Here is an 18857-nt window from a genome sequence, read left to right as displayed (position 1 = left end):
CTAATTAAAAAAATAATATTTTTAAAAATAATTTTAAAAAAGCACTTAAAAGAAAGAATGAAAGTTGGTGCAGAATGTTTGGGGGGTGTCAAGGGCTCACTGCGTAACAGGGTCAGAGACAGATCCATGGTGTAACCTCTGTGGAGGTGCAATTCCTCATGATAGCTCCTCGCCCTGGAATGGAAAGAGTGACTGTTAAGGCCAGCTGACAGGGCCGTGCCCTCCTCTCAGCTGGCAGCAGTGCTCATGAAACACTTCCTTCTGGGACAGTGGTCTTCAGCGTGAGTCTTGGGGAGTCCTCATGGTCCCCTCCACCCCCGGGTCTGGGTGGCAGTGGGTGAGATGGGGTGGGTCATCTCTGTAGTTGGGGTGGAGACCAGAAAGAACTGGACACAGGGTCTTGACCCAGTTCAACAGGCCTCTCCCTTTGGCCTTATCTATAGGTCCAGGTCCAGGAGGAGACCTGTGTTGCACCAGTTCTCAGTGGGAAGGCATTTGGCTTCAAGTAACAGCAGACTTAAGGGCAACTTAAAAAGAAAGGGCTTTGTTTATTTATTTATTTTTCTTTCTCTAAAGCACTGCTTAGCAGTATGTAATTTTCCCTACCAACAAGCAGAGGGCTTGATAGCTGCTGGGGTGGGCTTAATTGGCTCTTTCTGCCATGCCAGCCAGACTCCTGGCTCTGCCATCCTGAGTGTCTCCTTCTCCTCCTCCTCCTCCTTCTTCTCTTCCTCCTTCTCCTCCTCTTCTTCCTCCTCCTCCCCTCTTCTTCCTCTCCTCTTTTTAAACTTTATTTTATTTATTTATTATTGGATAGAGACAGAGAGAAATTGAAGGGGTAGGGAGAGAGACATCTGCAGCCCTGCTTCACCACTCGTGAAGCTTTTCCCCTGCAGGTGGGGACCAGGGGCTTGAACCCAGGTCCTTGTGCACTGTAGTATGTGAATGACCAGGTGCACCACTGCCTAGCCCTTGTTCTCTTGCTTCCTTGTCACAAGATGGTGACAGTCACTTTGTGTGTGACCTCCAGGTTTGAGGCAGGAGTGTGGGGGGTAATGGTGAAACTAGTTATGGTGGCTGACTTTTTTTTTCTTCCGAGTTACTATTGGGGCTCTGCTCCTGCTCCTTCCCTAGCTCACTTCTTCTTTCCTCTTTTCTTTTTAGTTTGGGAGTGAGAAGCAGAGAGGGAGAGACAGAGAGAAGAGAGACATCATAGCACTGCTCCATTGCTTGGGAGGCTTCCCCAGTGCCAGTGTGCTCTCCTCCCCCACGTGGCTCTAGGAGGCTTGAACCTGGGTCCCTGTGCATGGTCTAGGGTGAGCTCTGCTGGGTGAGCTCTCTCCTAGCCCCTGTCTTGGTGTCTTTGAACAGGAAGTCAGACCCTCTCCCAGCAGCTCCAGGTAGACCTGTCCAGAACTGGGCCTTGTGACTGAGGGGAAAGGGGTGCTTTGCTCTCCCAGATCCTGTGGTGGTGGAGCACAGTGGGGAAGGTGTGGAGGTGGGTGTGTGGTGGGCGCAAGGCCTACTGCAACCCTGCGTCTGGTGAGCAGGGTGGGCTTTGCACCTCACTTACACATGAGAAACAGAGCCCAGCGGGGAGCCGTTTGAGCAGTGGGTGCCAGGTAGCTCTGTGGGGCAGTCTGTCCTGGCAAGCTGTCTACCCTCCAGATCCCAGGAGCTCGGAGATCCCAGGATTTTTTTTTAATTTAATTTTATTTCTTTTTCTCATCTTTATTTATTGCATAGAGACAGCCAGAAATTGAGAGGGAAGGGGGTGATAGAGAGGTAGAGAGACAGAGAGGTACCTGTAGCCCTGCTTTACCACTCGCAAAGCTACCCCCCTGCAAGTGGGCACCGGGGTCTCGAGCCTGGATCCTTGTGCATCATAACATGTGCGCTCAACCAGGTGCACCACCACCCAGTGCACCACCACCCGGCCCCCTGCCTCCAGTTTTGACAATCGGAAATGTGTCCAGGCATGGCCACATGGCTCCTGGGACCTCAGTCCCCCTGGCTGGGAAGCTTTGCTGGCCCATACCTGGGGCTTCCCCTGGGCCGAGACTGATCCAAAGTGGCACAGAGCAACCGGTGTGACATAGCTAAGTCAGTCGTCTTTGAGCCTTGACTGTATCTCAGAGAATGCAGTCACAGATCTGGGGTGCTAAAGCACCTCTCACTCCCCTGTGGAGTGACTGCCACCCCCTCCCTTTATGCTAACAGCCGGTGGGGAGGAGGGAGGGTGGCAGGCCTGACCCGGGAGACCTATAGTCTCCATTTCTTTCCCTGAGAGTATTTTCAGACACCTCAGGCATGAAGGCTTCCTGGGTGTGGCCCTCTTGCCTCTGCTTCCCCTTTCTCTGGACAGTTCTGTGTCCCAGGATTGTGAGTGACTCAACAAGTTGTTGAGTGCCTCCAGTGGCATGTTGGAAACAGATTTTTTTCCCATTTGGGCAGAGGAGTGGGGCGGGGTAAGGAGCAAGCAGCAGCCCTGAATCTGTGGTGTTGACTCATTTCCTTGTTAAAAGCACAGCCCCCACCCCCACCCCCTGCCACTTTCTTCTGTGCAGCCCCTGGCAACCCCAAGATGTGGCTGCATAGTAGCTTCTTTGGATTTATCTATCTACATGTTTTTATATCTTTTCTAAATTTGTTAAATAGTTTTTATATTTATTTACTTATTGGATAGAGACAGTCAGAAATTGAAAGGAAAGGGGGAGATAGAGAAGGAAAGAGACAGACACCTGCAGCCCTGCTTCATTACTTGCAAAGCTTTCCTTCTGCAGGTGTGGACCGGGGGCTTGAATCTAGGTCCTTGTGCACTGTAAGATGTACTCAACCAGGTGCACCACCACTAGGGCCCCTCTTTTAAATTTTTTATCTTTATTTATTTATTGGATAGAGACAGCCATAAATTGAAAGGAAGGAGGAGATAGAGATATACCTGCAACCCTGCTTCACCACTCGCAAAGCTTTCTCCCCTTCAGGTGGTAACTGAGGGCTCGAACCCAGGTCCTTGTGCACTGTACCATGTGTTCTCAACTAGATATGACACCACCACCACCCCATCCCCCTTTTAAAAATCTTTATGGGATAGAGACAGTCAGAAATTGAAGGAAGGGAGAGATAGAGGGGAAGGGAGACAGAGAGACACCTGCAGCCCTGCTTCACCACTCATGAAGCTTTCCCCCTGCAAGTGGGGACCAGAGGCTTGAACTGGGTCCTTGCACACTGTAACATGTGCGCTCAACCAGGTGCATCATCGCCTGGCCTCTGTCTATTTAATTTTTATTCAGTGCCAGAGAATGAACAAAAGGCCTCAAGCATGTACAACACTTCTAAGCAGCCTCCTTCTCTCTCTCTCTCTCTCTCTCTCTCTCTCTCTCTCTCTCCATATATATACATATATATGGAGAGAGACAGAAAGAGTGAGAGGGTGGAGAGAAGGACAGACACCTGGCTGGTATCACTCCACCGTTCATGAAGTTCCCTTTTGTGCTGCCAAGGTGTTCCCATGTAGTGCTGGAGACCAACCCCAGGGCTTTGCACTTTGCCCCCTGCACTGTCCCCGAGATCCTTCCACTTGTTTAGAAGAGGTCGGCACACCCACATGTCATCCCACCACCCACACACAGAGACACCACCCTCCTGCCAGGACCCACACTGAAGACTGAGTCACCGTTTCCATGGTGGTAAACAGATACTCAACAAAGGATGCTTACAGTTCAACCTACAAGCACACGAGCAGTGACACGATTGTGCTGAGGACCCAGCTGTGGTGCACCTGGTTAAACGCACACATTACAGTTTGCAGGGACCCGGGTTCAAGTCCCTGTTCCTCACCTGTAGAAGGGAAATTTCACAAGCGGTGAAGCCAATACTACAGGGTGTCTCTGTCTCTCTGTCTGCCCCTCCCCCTCTCAGTGTCTCTCTGTCCCCCCAAATAGAGAAAGAAGTGGTGGCCAGGGGCAGTGTATTTGTTGTGCAGGCACTGAGCCCTAGTAATAACTCCAGTGGCACAAAACAGAACAACAACAACAACAAAAACCCGGAGATTGTGCCCATTTTACAGCCCATGAGACTTGGGTTCAGAGAAGTTAGGAAACTTTTCCAAGATCACACAGCTAAGGAATACAGCCAGGGGCTCTGACCTGAATGTGCTTTTGTCTCCCACCCCCAGCACACACACTGCACAGCTTCGCACGTGGAGGCGTGCAAGGCTCACAGACACACACGACCAGACATGGCCCCTGAGGGGGATCCGGAGGCCCCAGCTGGGGGCTTTGCCAGAGTCCTTGCTGGTGTCCAGGGCATCTGGGAAGGGAGCTTCCTGGCTAGGACCTTGATTTATCTTTGATGAAAGAGAACAAGGTGTGAGAGGTGCTACCTCATCTCTGGTGCCAGGGATCAAATGCAGGGCCTCACACATATAAGGCCTGTGCTCTACTGCTGAGCCAGTTCTCTGGTTCTCAGACTGTGATGAGTTTTTGGTTTTGTTTTTGAGTAAGTCCCCTCAGGATTCCCCTTGCTGGGGCTCCAGGTCAGTTATCAGGCCTCAAGATGCGCCAACCTAATTCAGAGCCTCTGCCTGAACTTTGTGACTTGTGGTTGTCAAGGGCTGGGGGCAGGGTGGTGAGGCAGCTGATGACCTTTGGGGTTTCTGTTCTGCTCGAGCCATGTGGGACAGAGAAGTGCCTCCTTTGGAGGGTGGGGTATGAGCTGTGACATTTCCATGTTCCTTCTAACCTTCCTAATCCACTGGTCCAAGCTCACAGTGGGATGGCATCTGGTGACCAAGGTCAGACCCTCAACTTGAAGGGCCCTGTCACCCCTCCAAAGCCTTATGGGTGATGACCAGGGGGAGCAGAGGCAGTGGGAAGCCCACAGCGGCCCCGTGCCCTGGTCATGGCTCTGACCTTGTCGCAGGGCGCTGTGTGGTGGTGACTGTAGGACTCACCGTCTCTGGGCCTCTGCACCCTCACTGGCTTGCCACGAGAGGCAGATACTGAGGAAGGAAAGTTGGGGTCTCAGCTTCTCCCAGGGAGATGGCTGCAAACATGCCTGTATCCCTCACCTTTGTAGCAGACTCCTCTCAACTCACCTGGCCCTGCCATCCTGGCCTGAGTCCCACCAGCCCTTCTGTGGTCTTGGATTTTTTTAAACTATTTATTTATTTATATTTTTCCTTTCTTTTTATTTATTTATTTATTTATTTTTTAATATTTATTTATTCCCATTTGTTGCCCTTGTTGTTTTATTGTTGTAGTTATTATTGATGTCGTTGTTGGATAGGACAGAGAGAAATGGAGAGAGGAGGGGAAGACAGAGAGGGGGAGAGAAAGATAGACACCTGCAGACCTGCTTTACTACCTGTGGAGCGACTCCCCTGCATGTGGGAGTCTTGAACCTGGATCCTTACGCTGGTCCTTGCGCTTTGCACCATGTGTGCTTAACCCGCTGCACTACCGCCTAACTCCCTTTTTTAATTTATTTATTTTCCCTTTTGTTGCCCTTGCTGTTTTTTATTGTTGTTGTGGTTATTGTTGTTGCTATTGATGTCGTTGTTGTAGGATAGGACAGAGAGAAATGGAGGGGGGGAAACAGAGGGGGAGAGAAACACAGACACCTGCACACCTGCTTCACTGCCTGTGAAGCCACTCCTCTGCAGGTGGGGAGCCGAGCGCTCGACCAGGAGGATCCTTATGCTGGTCCTTGCGCTTCGCACCACGTGCGCCATTTTTTTCTTTACTGGGGGGATTAATGACTTGCAGTCAACAGTAAAACACAGTAGTTTGTATGTGTAACATTCCTGAGTTTTGCACATAACAATCGAACCCCCCACTAGGTCCTCTTCTGCCATCATGTTCCAGGACCTGCACCCCCACCACCCACCCCGGAGTACTTTACATTGGTACATACACCAACTCCAGTCCAAGTTCTGCTTTGTGAGATCATCCCATACTCACCCTTCTCTTTCTGGCTGATCTCACTTCATATGAGTCCTTCAAGCTCCCTCCACGATGAGGTGAAGAAGGTTAATTCGCCATTTTTCATAGCTGAGTTGTATTCCATTTTGCATACAGCCCACAACTTACTCAACCATCATCTGTTGTTGGACACTATTCTATTTTTATTGGATATACATAAAGAGCAATTGAAAAGGGAAGGGGGGATAGAGAGGAGAGAAAGACACACTTGCAGCACTGCCTCACCACTTGTGAAGCTTCCCTCCCTGCAGAACCCAGACCCTTGTGCACTGTAACATGAGCGCCTGGCTCTGTCTTGGTTCTTGTTCTTCCTGGCCTCTCTGCAACAGGTGGGCCTGGGCAGGAGGTGAGCACACAGCCCCTCCCCTCTGCCTTCCTGCGGGAGTACACTGAGCGCTGACCCTGAAGGCAGTGGTTGCCCAGCTGCTGAGGCGGTATAGATGGGCTGAGCCTCAGCATAGAGCACCCAGGGCTTCCCAGAACCCCAGACACACTGGACTGGTGGAAGGGTGTCAGCCCGGTGCTTGGTGCTGGACGGCATTCGAGTGTCAGTGAATATGGACACACTGCCATAGCAGCTGTGGCTACTTGTGCTCTGAGAAATAGTCATGTAGGGTGAGGTCAGACAGCACAATGGTTGTGCAGAGAGACTCTCATGCCTGGGGTTACAAAACCCCAGGTTCAACCCCTCCCTCACCAGTGCCACCATAAGCCAGAGCTGGGCAGTGCTCTGGTAGAGAGAGGGAGAGGGAGAGGCAGTTATGTTCTGTGAGCCTCAGGGCAGCTTGGGAAGTGACTGGCAGAAAGGACTGGCAGAACAGCATGGCCAGGGGTCCTCCTTATCAAAGGACTGTCTGCACTGAGCTGATGGATCAGACACAAGGGACAGCAAACTTTCCTTCTTGGGCCAGTTGGTAAATCACTTTGACTTTTTGGACCAGACGTTCTCTGTCTCTGCCATCATAGTGGGACAGCAGCCGTGGTCAGTGGTCACTGCACAAGCAAACGGGATTATTAAGTGCCATCCAGTCTGTGTCGGGTCCCCAAGACTATCTAGAAATTCAGGCCACCTCACATGCTATTGTTCACATCGGACTGTTCATTATTTCCACTGATTTCTTTCATTTTTTAAAAAAAGCTCTAATATTTTTCTCTGATCATTTAGAAATTGAAAAACCGTTCTGGGGGTGCCGGGTGGTGGCACAGTGGGTTAAGTGCACATGGCCTGAAGCACAAGGGCCGCTGTAAAGATCCCGGTTTGAGCCCCCACCTCCCCACCTGCAGGGGAGTCACTTCACAGGCGGTGAAGCAGGTGTCTGTCTTTCTCTCCCCCTCTCTGTCTTCCCTTCCTCTCTCCATCTCTCAATGTCCTATACAATAACAACCACAACACTACTAACAACAACAATGATAACAGCAACAATAAACAACAAGGGCAAAAAAAAGGGGGGGGAAATAGTCTCCAGGATCAGTGGATTTTGTGGTGCAGGCACTGAGCCCCAGCAATAACCTTGGAGGCAAATTTAAAAAAGAAAGAGAATAAAGAAAAACCATTGTGTGTGTGTGTGTGTGTGTGTGTGTGTGTGTGTGTGTGTGTGTGTCTGTGTGTGTGATGGGCTATAGAGATAGTTCATCAGGTAAAGTGCCTGCCTTGCCATGCTCATGGCCCACGTTCAAACCCCAGCACCACAGGGGAGATGCCATGTCACCAGATGAAGTTTTGATAATACTATGTGTCTCTCTTCTCTCTCTCTCTCTGAATGAAAAAATAGCCTAGGCTAGGAACAGTGAAATTGCACATGTGCAAGGCTCTAGGTGCCGAGAAAGATAGAGGAAGACACACGCACACACATATACACAGACACACACACACACACACACACACACACACACACACGGAATATCCATGGCTTAAAGCCTCTGCCCAAATAGCCGTGGGCCAGATTTGGTTCACAGGATTGAGGCTGCTGGCCCTCACTTAATAAACCCACACGGAGCCCACTAGGTAATTAAAACTTTCCAACACTTGAGAAGTACTTGGCCATGGAATCTTCACAACCACCCTGTGAATGAATGGGTGCTTAACTCCCCTTATAGATGAGAACCATAGCGATAGGCACAGAGAGGTTAAGTAACTTGCCCAAGGCCACTCAGCTATGGAGAGAGACAGAGGTGTCATCTGCACCCATGTAGTCTGGCTCCAGAGTCCATCCTCTGAGCTGCTAAACTGGACACATGACCCCGTGGTAGCAGAGTGACCTTACAAAATCACTCTTGGGCCAGCCAGATAGCTCACTTGGTGATATAGGGGCCAGGTAGTGGTACACCTGGTTAAGCGCTCACATTGCAGTACACAAGGACCCAGGTTCAAGCCCCTGGTTTCCACCTGCAGGGGGAAAGCTTCATGAGTGGTGAAGCAGGCCTGCAGGCAGCTCTCTGTCTCTCTCCCTTTCTGTTTCCCTCTCCCCTCTCAAATTTAACTCTCTGTCCAATAATGAACAAATAATATTAAGGGGGCTGGGTGGTGGTGCACCTGGTTGAGCACACATGTTACAGTGCACAAGGACCCAGGTTTGAGCCCCCGGTTCCCACCTGCAGGGGGAAAGCTTTGCAAGTGGTGAAGCAGGGCTGCAGATGTCTCTCTGTCTCTCTCGGTTTCTATCTCTCCTTCCCCTCTCAATTTCTGACTCTTTCTATCCAGCAAATAAAGATAATTTTAAAAATTTAAATTAAAAATAGATAATATTTTAAGACAGAAAGAAATGCACTGTGGGGATAGAGAGAGAGTTCACATATAGAAGCTTGGGAGCTGTGATATCTCTCTCTCTCTCCCTTTGTTTGAAAAAGTCATCCCAGAATGGTGAACAACAAAAGAACTTTCTCAGTGGGAGGAGTGTGAAAATCTAACCCTGTCGCCTTATGATCTTATAGACCGTTATTAAATAATTCATAAAAATAACATTGGGGGGCCAGGCGGTGGCACATCTGGTTAAGCACTCACATTACAATGCACAAGGACCAGGGTTCAAGCCTGCTGGATCCCACCTGCAGGGGGAAAGCTTCACAAATGGTGAAGTAGGGCTGCAGGTGTCTCTCTCTGTTTCTTGCTCTGTATCTCCCTTCTCCTCTCAATTTCTGCCTCTATCCAATAATAAATAGAAAAAAAATATTTAAAAAATAATATTAAGATTTAAAAAAAGCAGAGGGCTGGGTGGTGGTATACTGAGTTGAGCACACACCTTTTCTTTTTTAATTTTTTTACCAGAGCCCTGCTCAGCTCTGGCTTATGGTGGTGCAGGGGATTGAATTGGGAACTTTGGAGCCCCAGACATGAAAGTCTCTTTCCAGAACCATTATGCTATCTATCCCTGCCCTGAACACACATTTTACCACACACAAGGACCTGAGTTCAAGCCGCCAGTCTCTGCAAGGGAGAAGCTTCAGGAGCAGTGAAGCAGTGTTGCAAATCTTGCTCTCACTCTCTCTCTCCCTTTCTAGGAAGAGACTTTGAGACTACTCCCTCAATTTTTCTCTGTCCTATCTAAATTAATTAAATTAAAGTCTTGCCAGGAATGGTGAGTTTATCCTGCAGATACTAAGCCCCAGCAATAACTCTGGCAGTAGCTAAAAAAAATTTTTAAGTTAAAAAAAAAATCCAGAAAGTAGCTGCCCTCTGGGTCCATGTCCTTATTCCAAATGGGGACGAGAGTCCCTCCCCAGCCAGGACTGTCTCAGAGCAGGGCTGTGTGGCCTCTTCTCCCCTGCCACTGGCATCTCCCAAAAGCAGCTGTAGTTGTGGGCAGAAGCGACGTGTAAACGTGAAGTGCAGGTGGTGACCGGACGACTGGAAGGCTGACCTCTCCCCCTTCCTCCTCCTGCCAGCCTCACCTGCCGGCTGCTGACAAGGCCCTGGGCACCCTGGGCACAGAGCAACGGTACCTACTGACCACGGCGCCAAGCTCCAGCAGCAGCTCCCTGGAGAGCTCGGCCAGCACTGCAGACAGGGGGCCGCGGGCTGGGAAGCAGCTGCAGGCTCAGCGTACCAGGAAGGCCGGGGCCACCGAGGCCCGGGCCAGCACCGGGAGCAAAGGTAAAAGGCCCCTGTCTCCACTCTCTCTGTCCTCCCAGGTTCTGCCTCAGCTTCACTTCAGGGCCTCCCCTGCAGGGCCAGGCCTACGCAGGGCACCCACCTCAGTCCTTCTGCAGTCTCTGCTCTCTCTCCCCTTGGGGCCAACTGAGCCCAAGTACACCCAGACCTCCACCTTGGTTCTGGCCCCAGGAATGTGCCCCTGGTCCCCGCTCACATTCATGCTAGCGTGTAAAGGTCATGGTGGCTTTGGGTGACATTTGGGACGTTGGGTGCCACGAAGGCTCGAGGTGGTAATTTCCTTCCTGCCCCGTGATTTCCACCCCACGCCCTCTCTCCTCAGCCTCTTTTGGGGGTGGGGGGTCGCTTGGCTATGCTCTGCTAGCACTGGCCTCCCAGGATTGGCCCTCAGTTCCTGGGGTTGGGGACCCCAGCTGGGGTGAAGATGACCGGGGATCAAATGCCAGCAGTGTCAGGAAAGTCACTTGCTTTCACTGCTTGATTGACATTCTCCAATCACTTGGCTGATGTCATCTAACATACACCGCCTGTCCATTTTTTTTTTTCCTAATTCCTTGTGGGAAGTATGTTTTGTTCTTGTGCCAGCTTCCTGCGCTTTCTATTATTGGTTCTTCCCATCCAGGGCACGTGTTGGATTAAATATTCTTATTTGACAGATGAGAAAACTGAGGGGCAGGGACCAGATGGTGGCGCATGTCACATGTGTGCAAGGACCTCGGTTCGAGCCCTTGGTCCCCACCTGCAGGGGGAAAGCTTCACAAGTGGTGAAGCAGGGCTGTCGGTGTCTCTCTGTCTCTCTCCCCCTTCTCTGTCTCTCTCTATCACCCCCTCCCCTCTCCATTTCTGGCTGTCTCTATTCAATAAATAAATAAGGATAATTAAAAAAAAAAGAAAACTGAGGGGCCAGGCAGTGACACACCTGGTTGAGCACACACATTGCAGTCCAAAAGGCCCCAGCTTCAAGGCCCCAGTCCCCAGCTGCAGGGGGGAAGGTTTCACAAGTGGTCAAGGAGGGCTGCAGGTGTCTCTCTGTCTCTCTTCCTCCTAATCTCCCTCTCTCCTCTCAATTTTTCTCTGTCTCTATATAAAATGAATAAATAAATAAAGATACAAAAAGAGAGCAAGAAAGAAAACTGAAGCACAGGAAGGCTAAGTAACTTGCCTGAGGCTGCACAGCAGAGGTGGCATCTGGAACAGGGCATCTTGGCTCCTAGTCCAGTGCTCTTTGTCCACAGGTCTTCCTCGGGGGCAGGAGATCCGGGTTGTAGAGACCCTACTCCCCAACTCCAAGATGCTGACTGACTGCCCTCTCCCCTCCCCTCTTGTGCTTGGCAGACTCCTCCCCCAGCCACCAGGGGACCCACGTCAACGTCACGTGCATTGTGAACGTCTGTGGCAGCTCTGACCATGGCTCCCAGTGTCCTTCTCAGGCCGGCTCCACAGCGGGTGATGGGAACACCAGTCCCTCGGGCTCCATGAAGGATCAGCAGCTCCCCTTCTCCAGGGAGGAATGTCCTTTTCAGTCTCAGCCAGGGCTTTTGGACACGCTATTGCACACCCCAGAAGAGAAGCTTCTGCCTTTGGGAGTGCCAGATGCCGGCATGAAGGCCAGCTAACCGGGCCGGCAGGGATCACGGCGCAGACGAGGAGGGTTGACCCCCCAGTGGCCCTGATAAGGGTCCCCTGGGCCCTCAGCCCAGGATACTACAGCCCTTCCCGTACCAGATTCTTTTGCTGGCCTCCACGGCCCAGCCTCCCAGGCGGGAAGTGATGGGAAAGCTCTCTCGTCCCTCAGAAAGCTGGCCAGGACCGCTAGGCTGAACCTCTGCCCTCGGAGGGCTGCCCCTCAGCCAGTCCTGTGAGCTTGGCTTCTGGAGCCCTTGGTTGTTTTGTTTTGTTTTGTTTTCCACATTCCTGCCTTCCAGAAGGGCTTGCTGGGGAGGGGGACAGCTGGGGGGGTTCCACTGGTGGAGCAGGGGCAGTGCTACAGCCTGTGGCTAAGACTGTAACTGGCCCCTTGCAGGTCTGGCGGTTCTGTACAGAGAGGGGGGGCAGGATCCTTGTGTCAGATGGGCCTCCCTTGGGTTAGCGTAAGACCTTTGGAAAAACACCACCTCCAAGTCCACTTCTGCTGGCTTGACGGAGTGTGAGTTCAGAGTTCAGGTGCCTGGAACACCCAGAGAAAGTGCTGTTGTGAGCTGGTATAGTTGGCAAACCTCAAACCAAAAACCTTGCAGGGGCAGTTAAGGGGGGGGGGCGCTGGGTGGTGGCACACCTGGTTGGGCGCATATGTTACAGTGGCAAGGAGCCAGGTTCGAGCCCCCAGTCTCCACCTGCAGGGGGAAAGCTTTGCGAGTGGTGAAGCAGGGTTGCAGGTGTGTCTCTCTCTCCCTTTCCTCTTGATTTCTGGCTGTCTCTATGCAATAAAGATAATAAAAAAATTAAAAAGAGAGAGAAAAAAAAGGAAAGGAAAAAGAATTCCAGACAGGCAAAGAAGCCAGCCAAAATAAACAAAACCCCACTTTGTGGCCACTGCCTTTGACCTTTAGTCCAGTTTACCAGCAGCCCCACCTCCACCTCCTCCCCTGGGTAGAGACAGAGGCCCCTCCTTCTCCAAACAGGGAATTTCAGGAACCAGAGATGCGATGCGTCCAGCCATCTCTCTCCACCTACCTCAGCCTCGACCCCTCTGGCCATTCCCAAAGCCCCAGGCAGGCCCTGGGGAAGCCAGGAGCCCCATTGGTACTGTGTGGATGTGAGATGCTGAGGGCCAGTCCTGTGTTTGTCTGCATCTGTGTGTGTGTGTTTCTGTGTGTGTGTCCTCGATGGCCCTGTCCTTGAGTGACCTGCCTTGAAGCAGCTGAAACCAGCAATTTGTCCCCAAGAAGTCTTCCCCCACCCGAGTGTCAGCTCTTGAGTCCAGGACCTCGCAGGGCTGAGCCGGGGTGTTCTTGCCCAGTCTGGATGCAATTCCAGAGGAGAATGGAGCCTCCCTGAAAAGCCAGTTGGACCCCAGGCACTTGAGTCCCTTGTTGAAAAACTCCACTGGCCTGGCAGCTGAACTTTCTGCAGGTGGAAAAGTACAGCTGTTACCAAGGAGACTGGGGAAAAAAATAATAAAAAGGAAGAAAGAAGCACGTGGTCCTGGAGCATGAAGATTCCCCACTGAGCTGAGTGGCGCTGGTCAGGTCTCCAGCCACAGGAGCACAGTGGCCCCTAGTGGACGGTCCTGGGAGAGGCTCAGACCTCACGGCCTCCCCTAGAGGCCCTGTAGGGAAGCTTGTAAATAGGAGGGAACCCCCTTGGGTGTGACTGTGGTTCCCACACTTGTGTGAGTCCCAAGGATAAGAGTGTGTACTGCAGCCTGAATTGCATTTCTGCTTAGAAATAAAATTTGTGTTTGTTATACACGTTGGCCTCTGGGTGTCTGCTGGGGTTTGCCTGGGGCTCAGCTTGCCCTGTCAGGGTGTAGGGAGAGACAGGGCCAGGGCTGCGTCTGAGTCCCTCAGTGGGAACACTTCCATTTCAGCTCTGCTCTTGCTCACAGCCATGTGCTACCTCAAATGGGGGGGGGGGGCACAGAAGCTCTTCTAGATTCTCTGGCTCCCAGATAATCACCTTGGACAAGAGACATAGCTCACTGGGTAGAGCCTGTGCCTTTGTCATGCACAAAGCTTGGCACCACATGGGAAGTGCTGTGGCCCTGCGGAGAACTCCAGCATTGTGGTGTCTTCTCTCTCTCTCTCTGAATTAAACAGTAAACTAGAGCAGCGAAATCACATACACAGGAGGCCCTGGCTTGAGGGGGTGGAGGGGAGGGGGAAGAACTAAAATTAAAAAGAGGAAAATATTTAATTTCAGGGGCCAGGTGGTGGCACACCTGGTTAAGCGCATATATCACAGTGCACAAGGACCTGGGTTCAAGCCCCCTGGTCCTCCTAACCCTAACCCTTCAGGAAGGAAAGCTTTGTGAGTTGTGAAGCAGCCTTGCAGATTCTTCTTCTTCTTCTAGCGTTTGCCCTTCTTCCGTAGCCAGTCAACAGCGTCAGGTTGAGCCTGATGTAAAGTTTTGAGACCTCCTTTGAATCTGGAGAGGTGGCAGTCGTTGACTATGTGGGTCATAGTCTGTCTGGAGCCGCAGGGGCAGTTTGGGTCGTCTCTGGCTCCCCAGCGATGGAACATAGTGGCGCACCGGCCATGGCCTGTTCGATAGCGATTGAGGAGGGCCCAATCATAACGTGCTAGGTCAAAGCTGGGTTGACGCTTGCAGGGGTCTGTGATGAGGTGTTTGTTCTTTACCTCAGCTGACTGCCAACTCTGTTTCCAAGAGTCGGGAACAGAGAAGTTCAGTGTAGGCGTAGGGGACCAGATTGGGTGACGAGACGTCAAGCGTTGGACAGGGTGGGCGAAGATATCCGCGTATATTGGCAGGTCTGGTCGAGCGTAGACGTGGGAAATGAACTTAGATGATGCCGCATCCTGACGAATATCTGGCGGGGCGATGTTGCTGTCTCTCTTTCTATCTCTCTATCTATCTCTATCTCCCCCTTTCTTCTTGATCTCTCTCTGTCTTTATCTAATTAATAAATAGAGATACTACAGAAATACATGAATGAGACATTTGGGGGCCAGGCAGTGGTGTGCCTGGTTAAGCACGCACAGTACAAAACACAAGGACCCCGTGCAAGGATCCAGGTTGGAGCCCTCGGCTCCCCACCTGAGGGGAGGTGGGGAGCTTGCTTCACAAGCACTGAAGCAGGGCTGCAGGTGTCTCTCTCCCTCTCTGTCTCCCCCTCTCAATTTCTCTGTCCTGTCCAATATAATGGGGGAAAAATGGCTGCCAGGAGCAGTGGATTTGTAGTGCCAGCATCAAGCCCCAGAAATAACCCTGGAGGGGAAGGAGACAGAGAGAGGAAGAAAGAAAATACTTAATTTCATATGTATAGAAGCCCCACTAGAGAAAGTGGGAAAGAAAGACTGGAGCCGGCGAGATAGCTCACCTGAGCAGTGCACCTGTGTTTCCGTGCACGCGGTGGGACTCAGACCTGGGCTGCATGTATGAAAACACAGGTGCACTAGGCACGCCAGCTTTCCAGATGTTGCATTGCCCTGCCACTTTTCCCTCTCTCCCTGCCGCTCTGTCTCTTTCAGCCCGAGAATTTTGAGTTAGAGCAGTGAAGCGTCCATAGGGACAAAAAAAAAAAAAAAAGGCAGACTCAAAATAATGTTTTGTCAAATCTAAGACTGAGCTGAAAACAAGGGGTTAGCAGAGGGTTGGGGCTGAAGGGCGGGGGGCAGTCTGGCTGTGACATCTGCTGATCGCCAGGATTGATTCTTGGCTGATCCGGCTAGTGGGTGTCCACTTCTTCCATCACTGCTCCATATGCATCCCTCCTGGAGCTGTGGACTTGGTCTAAGAAGACGACTTTCCCGAAAAAGAGATGAACCAAACAGGTCTGAGGCCATCTTGGGCAGAGGGTATAGCAGCACTAGAACGTCCAAACAAGCTCTCAAAGGAGAAAATCCACAGGGGCCTGGGGAGACAGCATGATGGTTCTGCAAGGGACTTTCCTGCACGAGGCTCTAAAGTCCCAGGTTCAATCCTCAGCACCACCATAAGCCAGAGCTGACTAGTATAGTACTCTGATCTCTCTCTCTTTCTCTCTCAAAAATGTTTTTAAAAAAGAAAGAAAATTCATAAGATTAAAACAAGCCAATGTTTGGTAGACAGATGTTTGCCCTGTCATGCAACCAAGTCTGTCCAACATGAAAAGGTATTTCTGGGAGCGGGGAAGAGAGTATAATGGTTATACAAGACTTTCATGTCTGAGGCTCTGAGGTCTCAGCTTCAGTTACCAGTACCCCTATAGCCAGAGCTGAGCAGTGCTGTGGTCTCTTTCTGTATCTTATTCCTGTTAAAGTACAGTAAAGTAAAACAGATAAAATGCTGTGGTGACCAGGAGGTGGTTCAGTGACTAGAGGCCTGGACTCTCAAGCATAAGGTCCTGAGTTTGATCCCTGGAACCACATGTACCACAGTGGTGCTCTGGCTCTCTGTCCCCATCAGTCAGTCATAAATAAACACACCTTAAAAATAAATAAAATAGGGAGTTGGGCGGTAGCGCAGTGGGTTAAGCGCACGTGGCGCAAAGCACAAGGACCTGTTAGGACTCCGGTTCAAGCCCCTGGCTCCCTACCTGCAGAGAAGTTGCTTCACAGGCGGTGAAGCAGGTCTGCAGGTATCTGTCTTTATCTCCCTCTCTCTGTCTTCCCTTCCTCTCTCCATTTCTCTCTGTCCTATCAACAACGACATCAATAACAACAGCAACAATAAAAACAAGGGCAACAAAAGGGAAAATAAATAAATAAATATAATTTAAAAGTTTAAGAAAAATAATAAATAAATAAATAAAATACTATAAGAAAAGGCATCTCTGGTGGCCCATGAGGTTGTGCAGCAGGTAGAGCACTGGACTTGCTTATGGCTGAGTCTCCAAGTTCAAACCTTTCTGGTGCCATCTCCTGCCTGTCCCTTTCCCTCCCTTAACCCAGCGTCACTCAGTTGGCCTCATCATGTGACCCACTACTCCCACCCCTGGGGGGAAGTCCCCATCTGGACACCCCTAGGAGGCCCATCCCTGGGGGTTCAGGCCGTACAGAGAATGACTCGAGGACAGCCTGGGACTGAGCAGGAAGGTTCTAGAAAGACTCTTTGCTGTGTTCCTGGCCCAGAGCAGAGAGAGAGTGAGGAGACTGGCAGGTAAAGGGTGCATGTCATCCTCATCACCAGGGCCCCCCTAGGACTCTCAGGGGCCACTCTGGTCTTGGTCTCCACTGCCAAGTGGCCAGGGAGGTGGAGGTCCCAGGATGACCCGCAAGTCTGAATGAGAGTCTAGCAGGATACAGTATTCTTGGTTGAAAGCCTTTCTCATTGAGCACTTGATAGATATCTTGCCATTCTCTTCTGGCCTGTAGTGTTTGTGTGGAGAAGTCTGCTGCTAACCTTATGGGTTTTCTTCTGTAGGTGATTCTGTTTTTCTCTTGCAGCCTTCAGGATCTTTTTTTTTTTTTTTTTTTTAATCTTTATTCCTTTCCATTCTAAGTATGATGTGTCTTGGGGAATTTAAATCTGGGTTAATTCTGTTTGGGATCCTCTGGGCTTCTTGAACCTTTATGTCTTTGATGTTGTCTAGACTAGAGAAGTTCTCAGCTATTATATCCTATAGAATGCTTTCTTCCCCTCCCTCTCTTTCTTCCTCTGGTAAGCCAATAATGTGTATATTGTTTCTTTTGAAGTCAAAATAGGTCTCTATTGTTGATTTCAGCATCTCTTAATCTTTTTTGAGATCTCTTACTTCTCTCTTAGTTTTCTCTAATTCATCCTCAATCTTGCTAATTCTGTTATAATTTCAGCCTCATTTATTCTATTCTCTCTCCCCTCTTCTGTTTTCTGTAGTTCTGCCATTTTGTTACCCTTTCCTGATACTGTTTTCACTTGTGTTCTTAGCTCAGCTATTTCAGCTTTCAGCTCTCTAATTACCTTGAGATAATTAGTGTTTTCTTCCAGGGTCTCATTTTGCTGTTTCCCCATTTCTGATGACAATTCTTTCAAACTCTTTACTCACTCCTGTGACTATTTCCTTAACTAGCATTTAGATGTTGACTTCATTGTTCTGTTTTTAGCTTTTAGCTGGACTGTTGTCCTGGTTTATTTCTTCAATATTTCTTCTTGGTTTAACCATTCTATATAGTATGTTATGAGGTCCCTCTCTCAGTACTTTTCAAACTACTGATCACTCTTGCCTAGATTGACTTGTGCCTAAGTAAGGTATTTAAAGAGTTCACAGTTGTGGAAATTAACACTTGTTTCAATATTATCTCAATCCCTGAGTTGAAGCACAGTGGCTGTTAAAACATCTTTTTTTTCTTTTTCTTCCTTGTAGGTTATGGGAGTCTGAGGGTTTTTTAACTGTAAGTAGGCTTCTTAGCTTAATCACTCACTCCTGACCAAGAGATAAATCAGGGTGGGGGAAAGATAGCACAGCGGTTATGCACAGAGACTCCCATGCCCTGAGGATCCAAAGTACCGGGCTCAATTTAGTTGCTCTCCCAGCATCCAGAGCCAAGTTGAAAGTACTTGACCCCGTGAGTTTCCAAACTAGTTCCCTTTTATACTCTGTGGGTTCTGTGACAGTTATTCACATAATGTCTCCCCAGTTCATCAGGAGAACAGTGTGGGAAGGTTCTCACTGTACAGCCCCACCAGGGTGTAGATCTTCTCCTGAGTTTCTGGGCCAGTTCCCTGCCCCCAGAGTCATCACAGGGCCTTCCAGCTGCTGTTCCAGCCTCTAAGGGCAGTAGTGATGGAGTAGCAGTAGTGATGGAGACTCAGTTGCATTTGGTGAACCTTAGGGGAGTCCTCTCCTCCCTTCAGCTGTCCTTTTGCTAGTAAAACAGACTGAAGGTGGCTCCTCAACCGGAGAACTGCCACACTGTTACCAGCCATTTCTTAGGAGTAGAAATGGGCTTTCGCCCCAGGAATCTCTCCTTAGGCTCTTCTCTGTCCATGAGCCACACGTGTTTGCAGTCACAGGTGATTTGGTGAGTTTCCAAAGTCATTCTAGTACTGGCGGTCCCAGGTGATTTCATTAGATGCTCCTAGTTGACCAAGGAGAGGAGAGAAGAGGAGAGGTAGGGGAGGGGAGGGAAGGGGAGGAGAGAAACACAGCTGCTGTTGCTGCTGCTCTGTAGCCCCACCTCTCTGT

The 18857-nt window shown here is 50.3% G+C and overlaps 1 protein-coding gene across 1 annotated transcript in view; it reads left to right on the top strand.

The window, feature by feature from the left end:
• The window catches only part of TNFRSF1B (TNF receptor superfamily member 1B), a 44531-nt gene extending 31029 nt beyond the window's left edge, over positions 1-13502 (top strand). Inside the window, exons 9-10 of the mRNA XM_007532995.3 lie at positions 9867-10074; positions 11428-13502. Coding sequence (XP_007533057.1) covers positions 9867-10074; positions 11428-11708 — 489 coding nt within the window. The 3' untranslated portion in view covers positions 11709-13502. The remainder of the gene's footprint in view (positions 1-9866; positions 10075-11427) is intronic.
• The last annotated feature ends 5355 nt before the right edge of the window (positions 13503-18857 follow it).

This window comes from Erinaceus europaeus, chromosome 13 (assembly GCF_950295315.1).
Source record: "Erinaceus europaeus chromosome 13, mEriEur2.1, whole genome shotgun sequence".
In the NCBI taxonomy this organism is placed as follows: domain Eukaryota; kingdom Metazoa; phylum Chordata; class Mammalia; order Eulipotyphla; family Erinaceidae; genus Erinaceus; species Erinaceus europaeus.
This window is presented reverse-complemented; position numbering and strand designations above follow the sequence as displayed.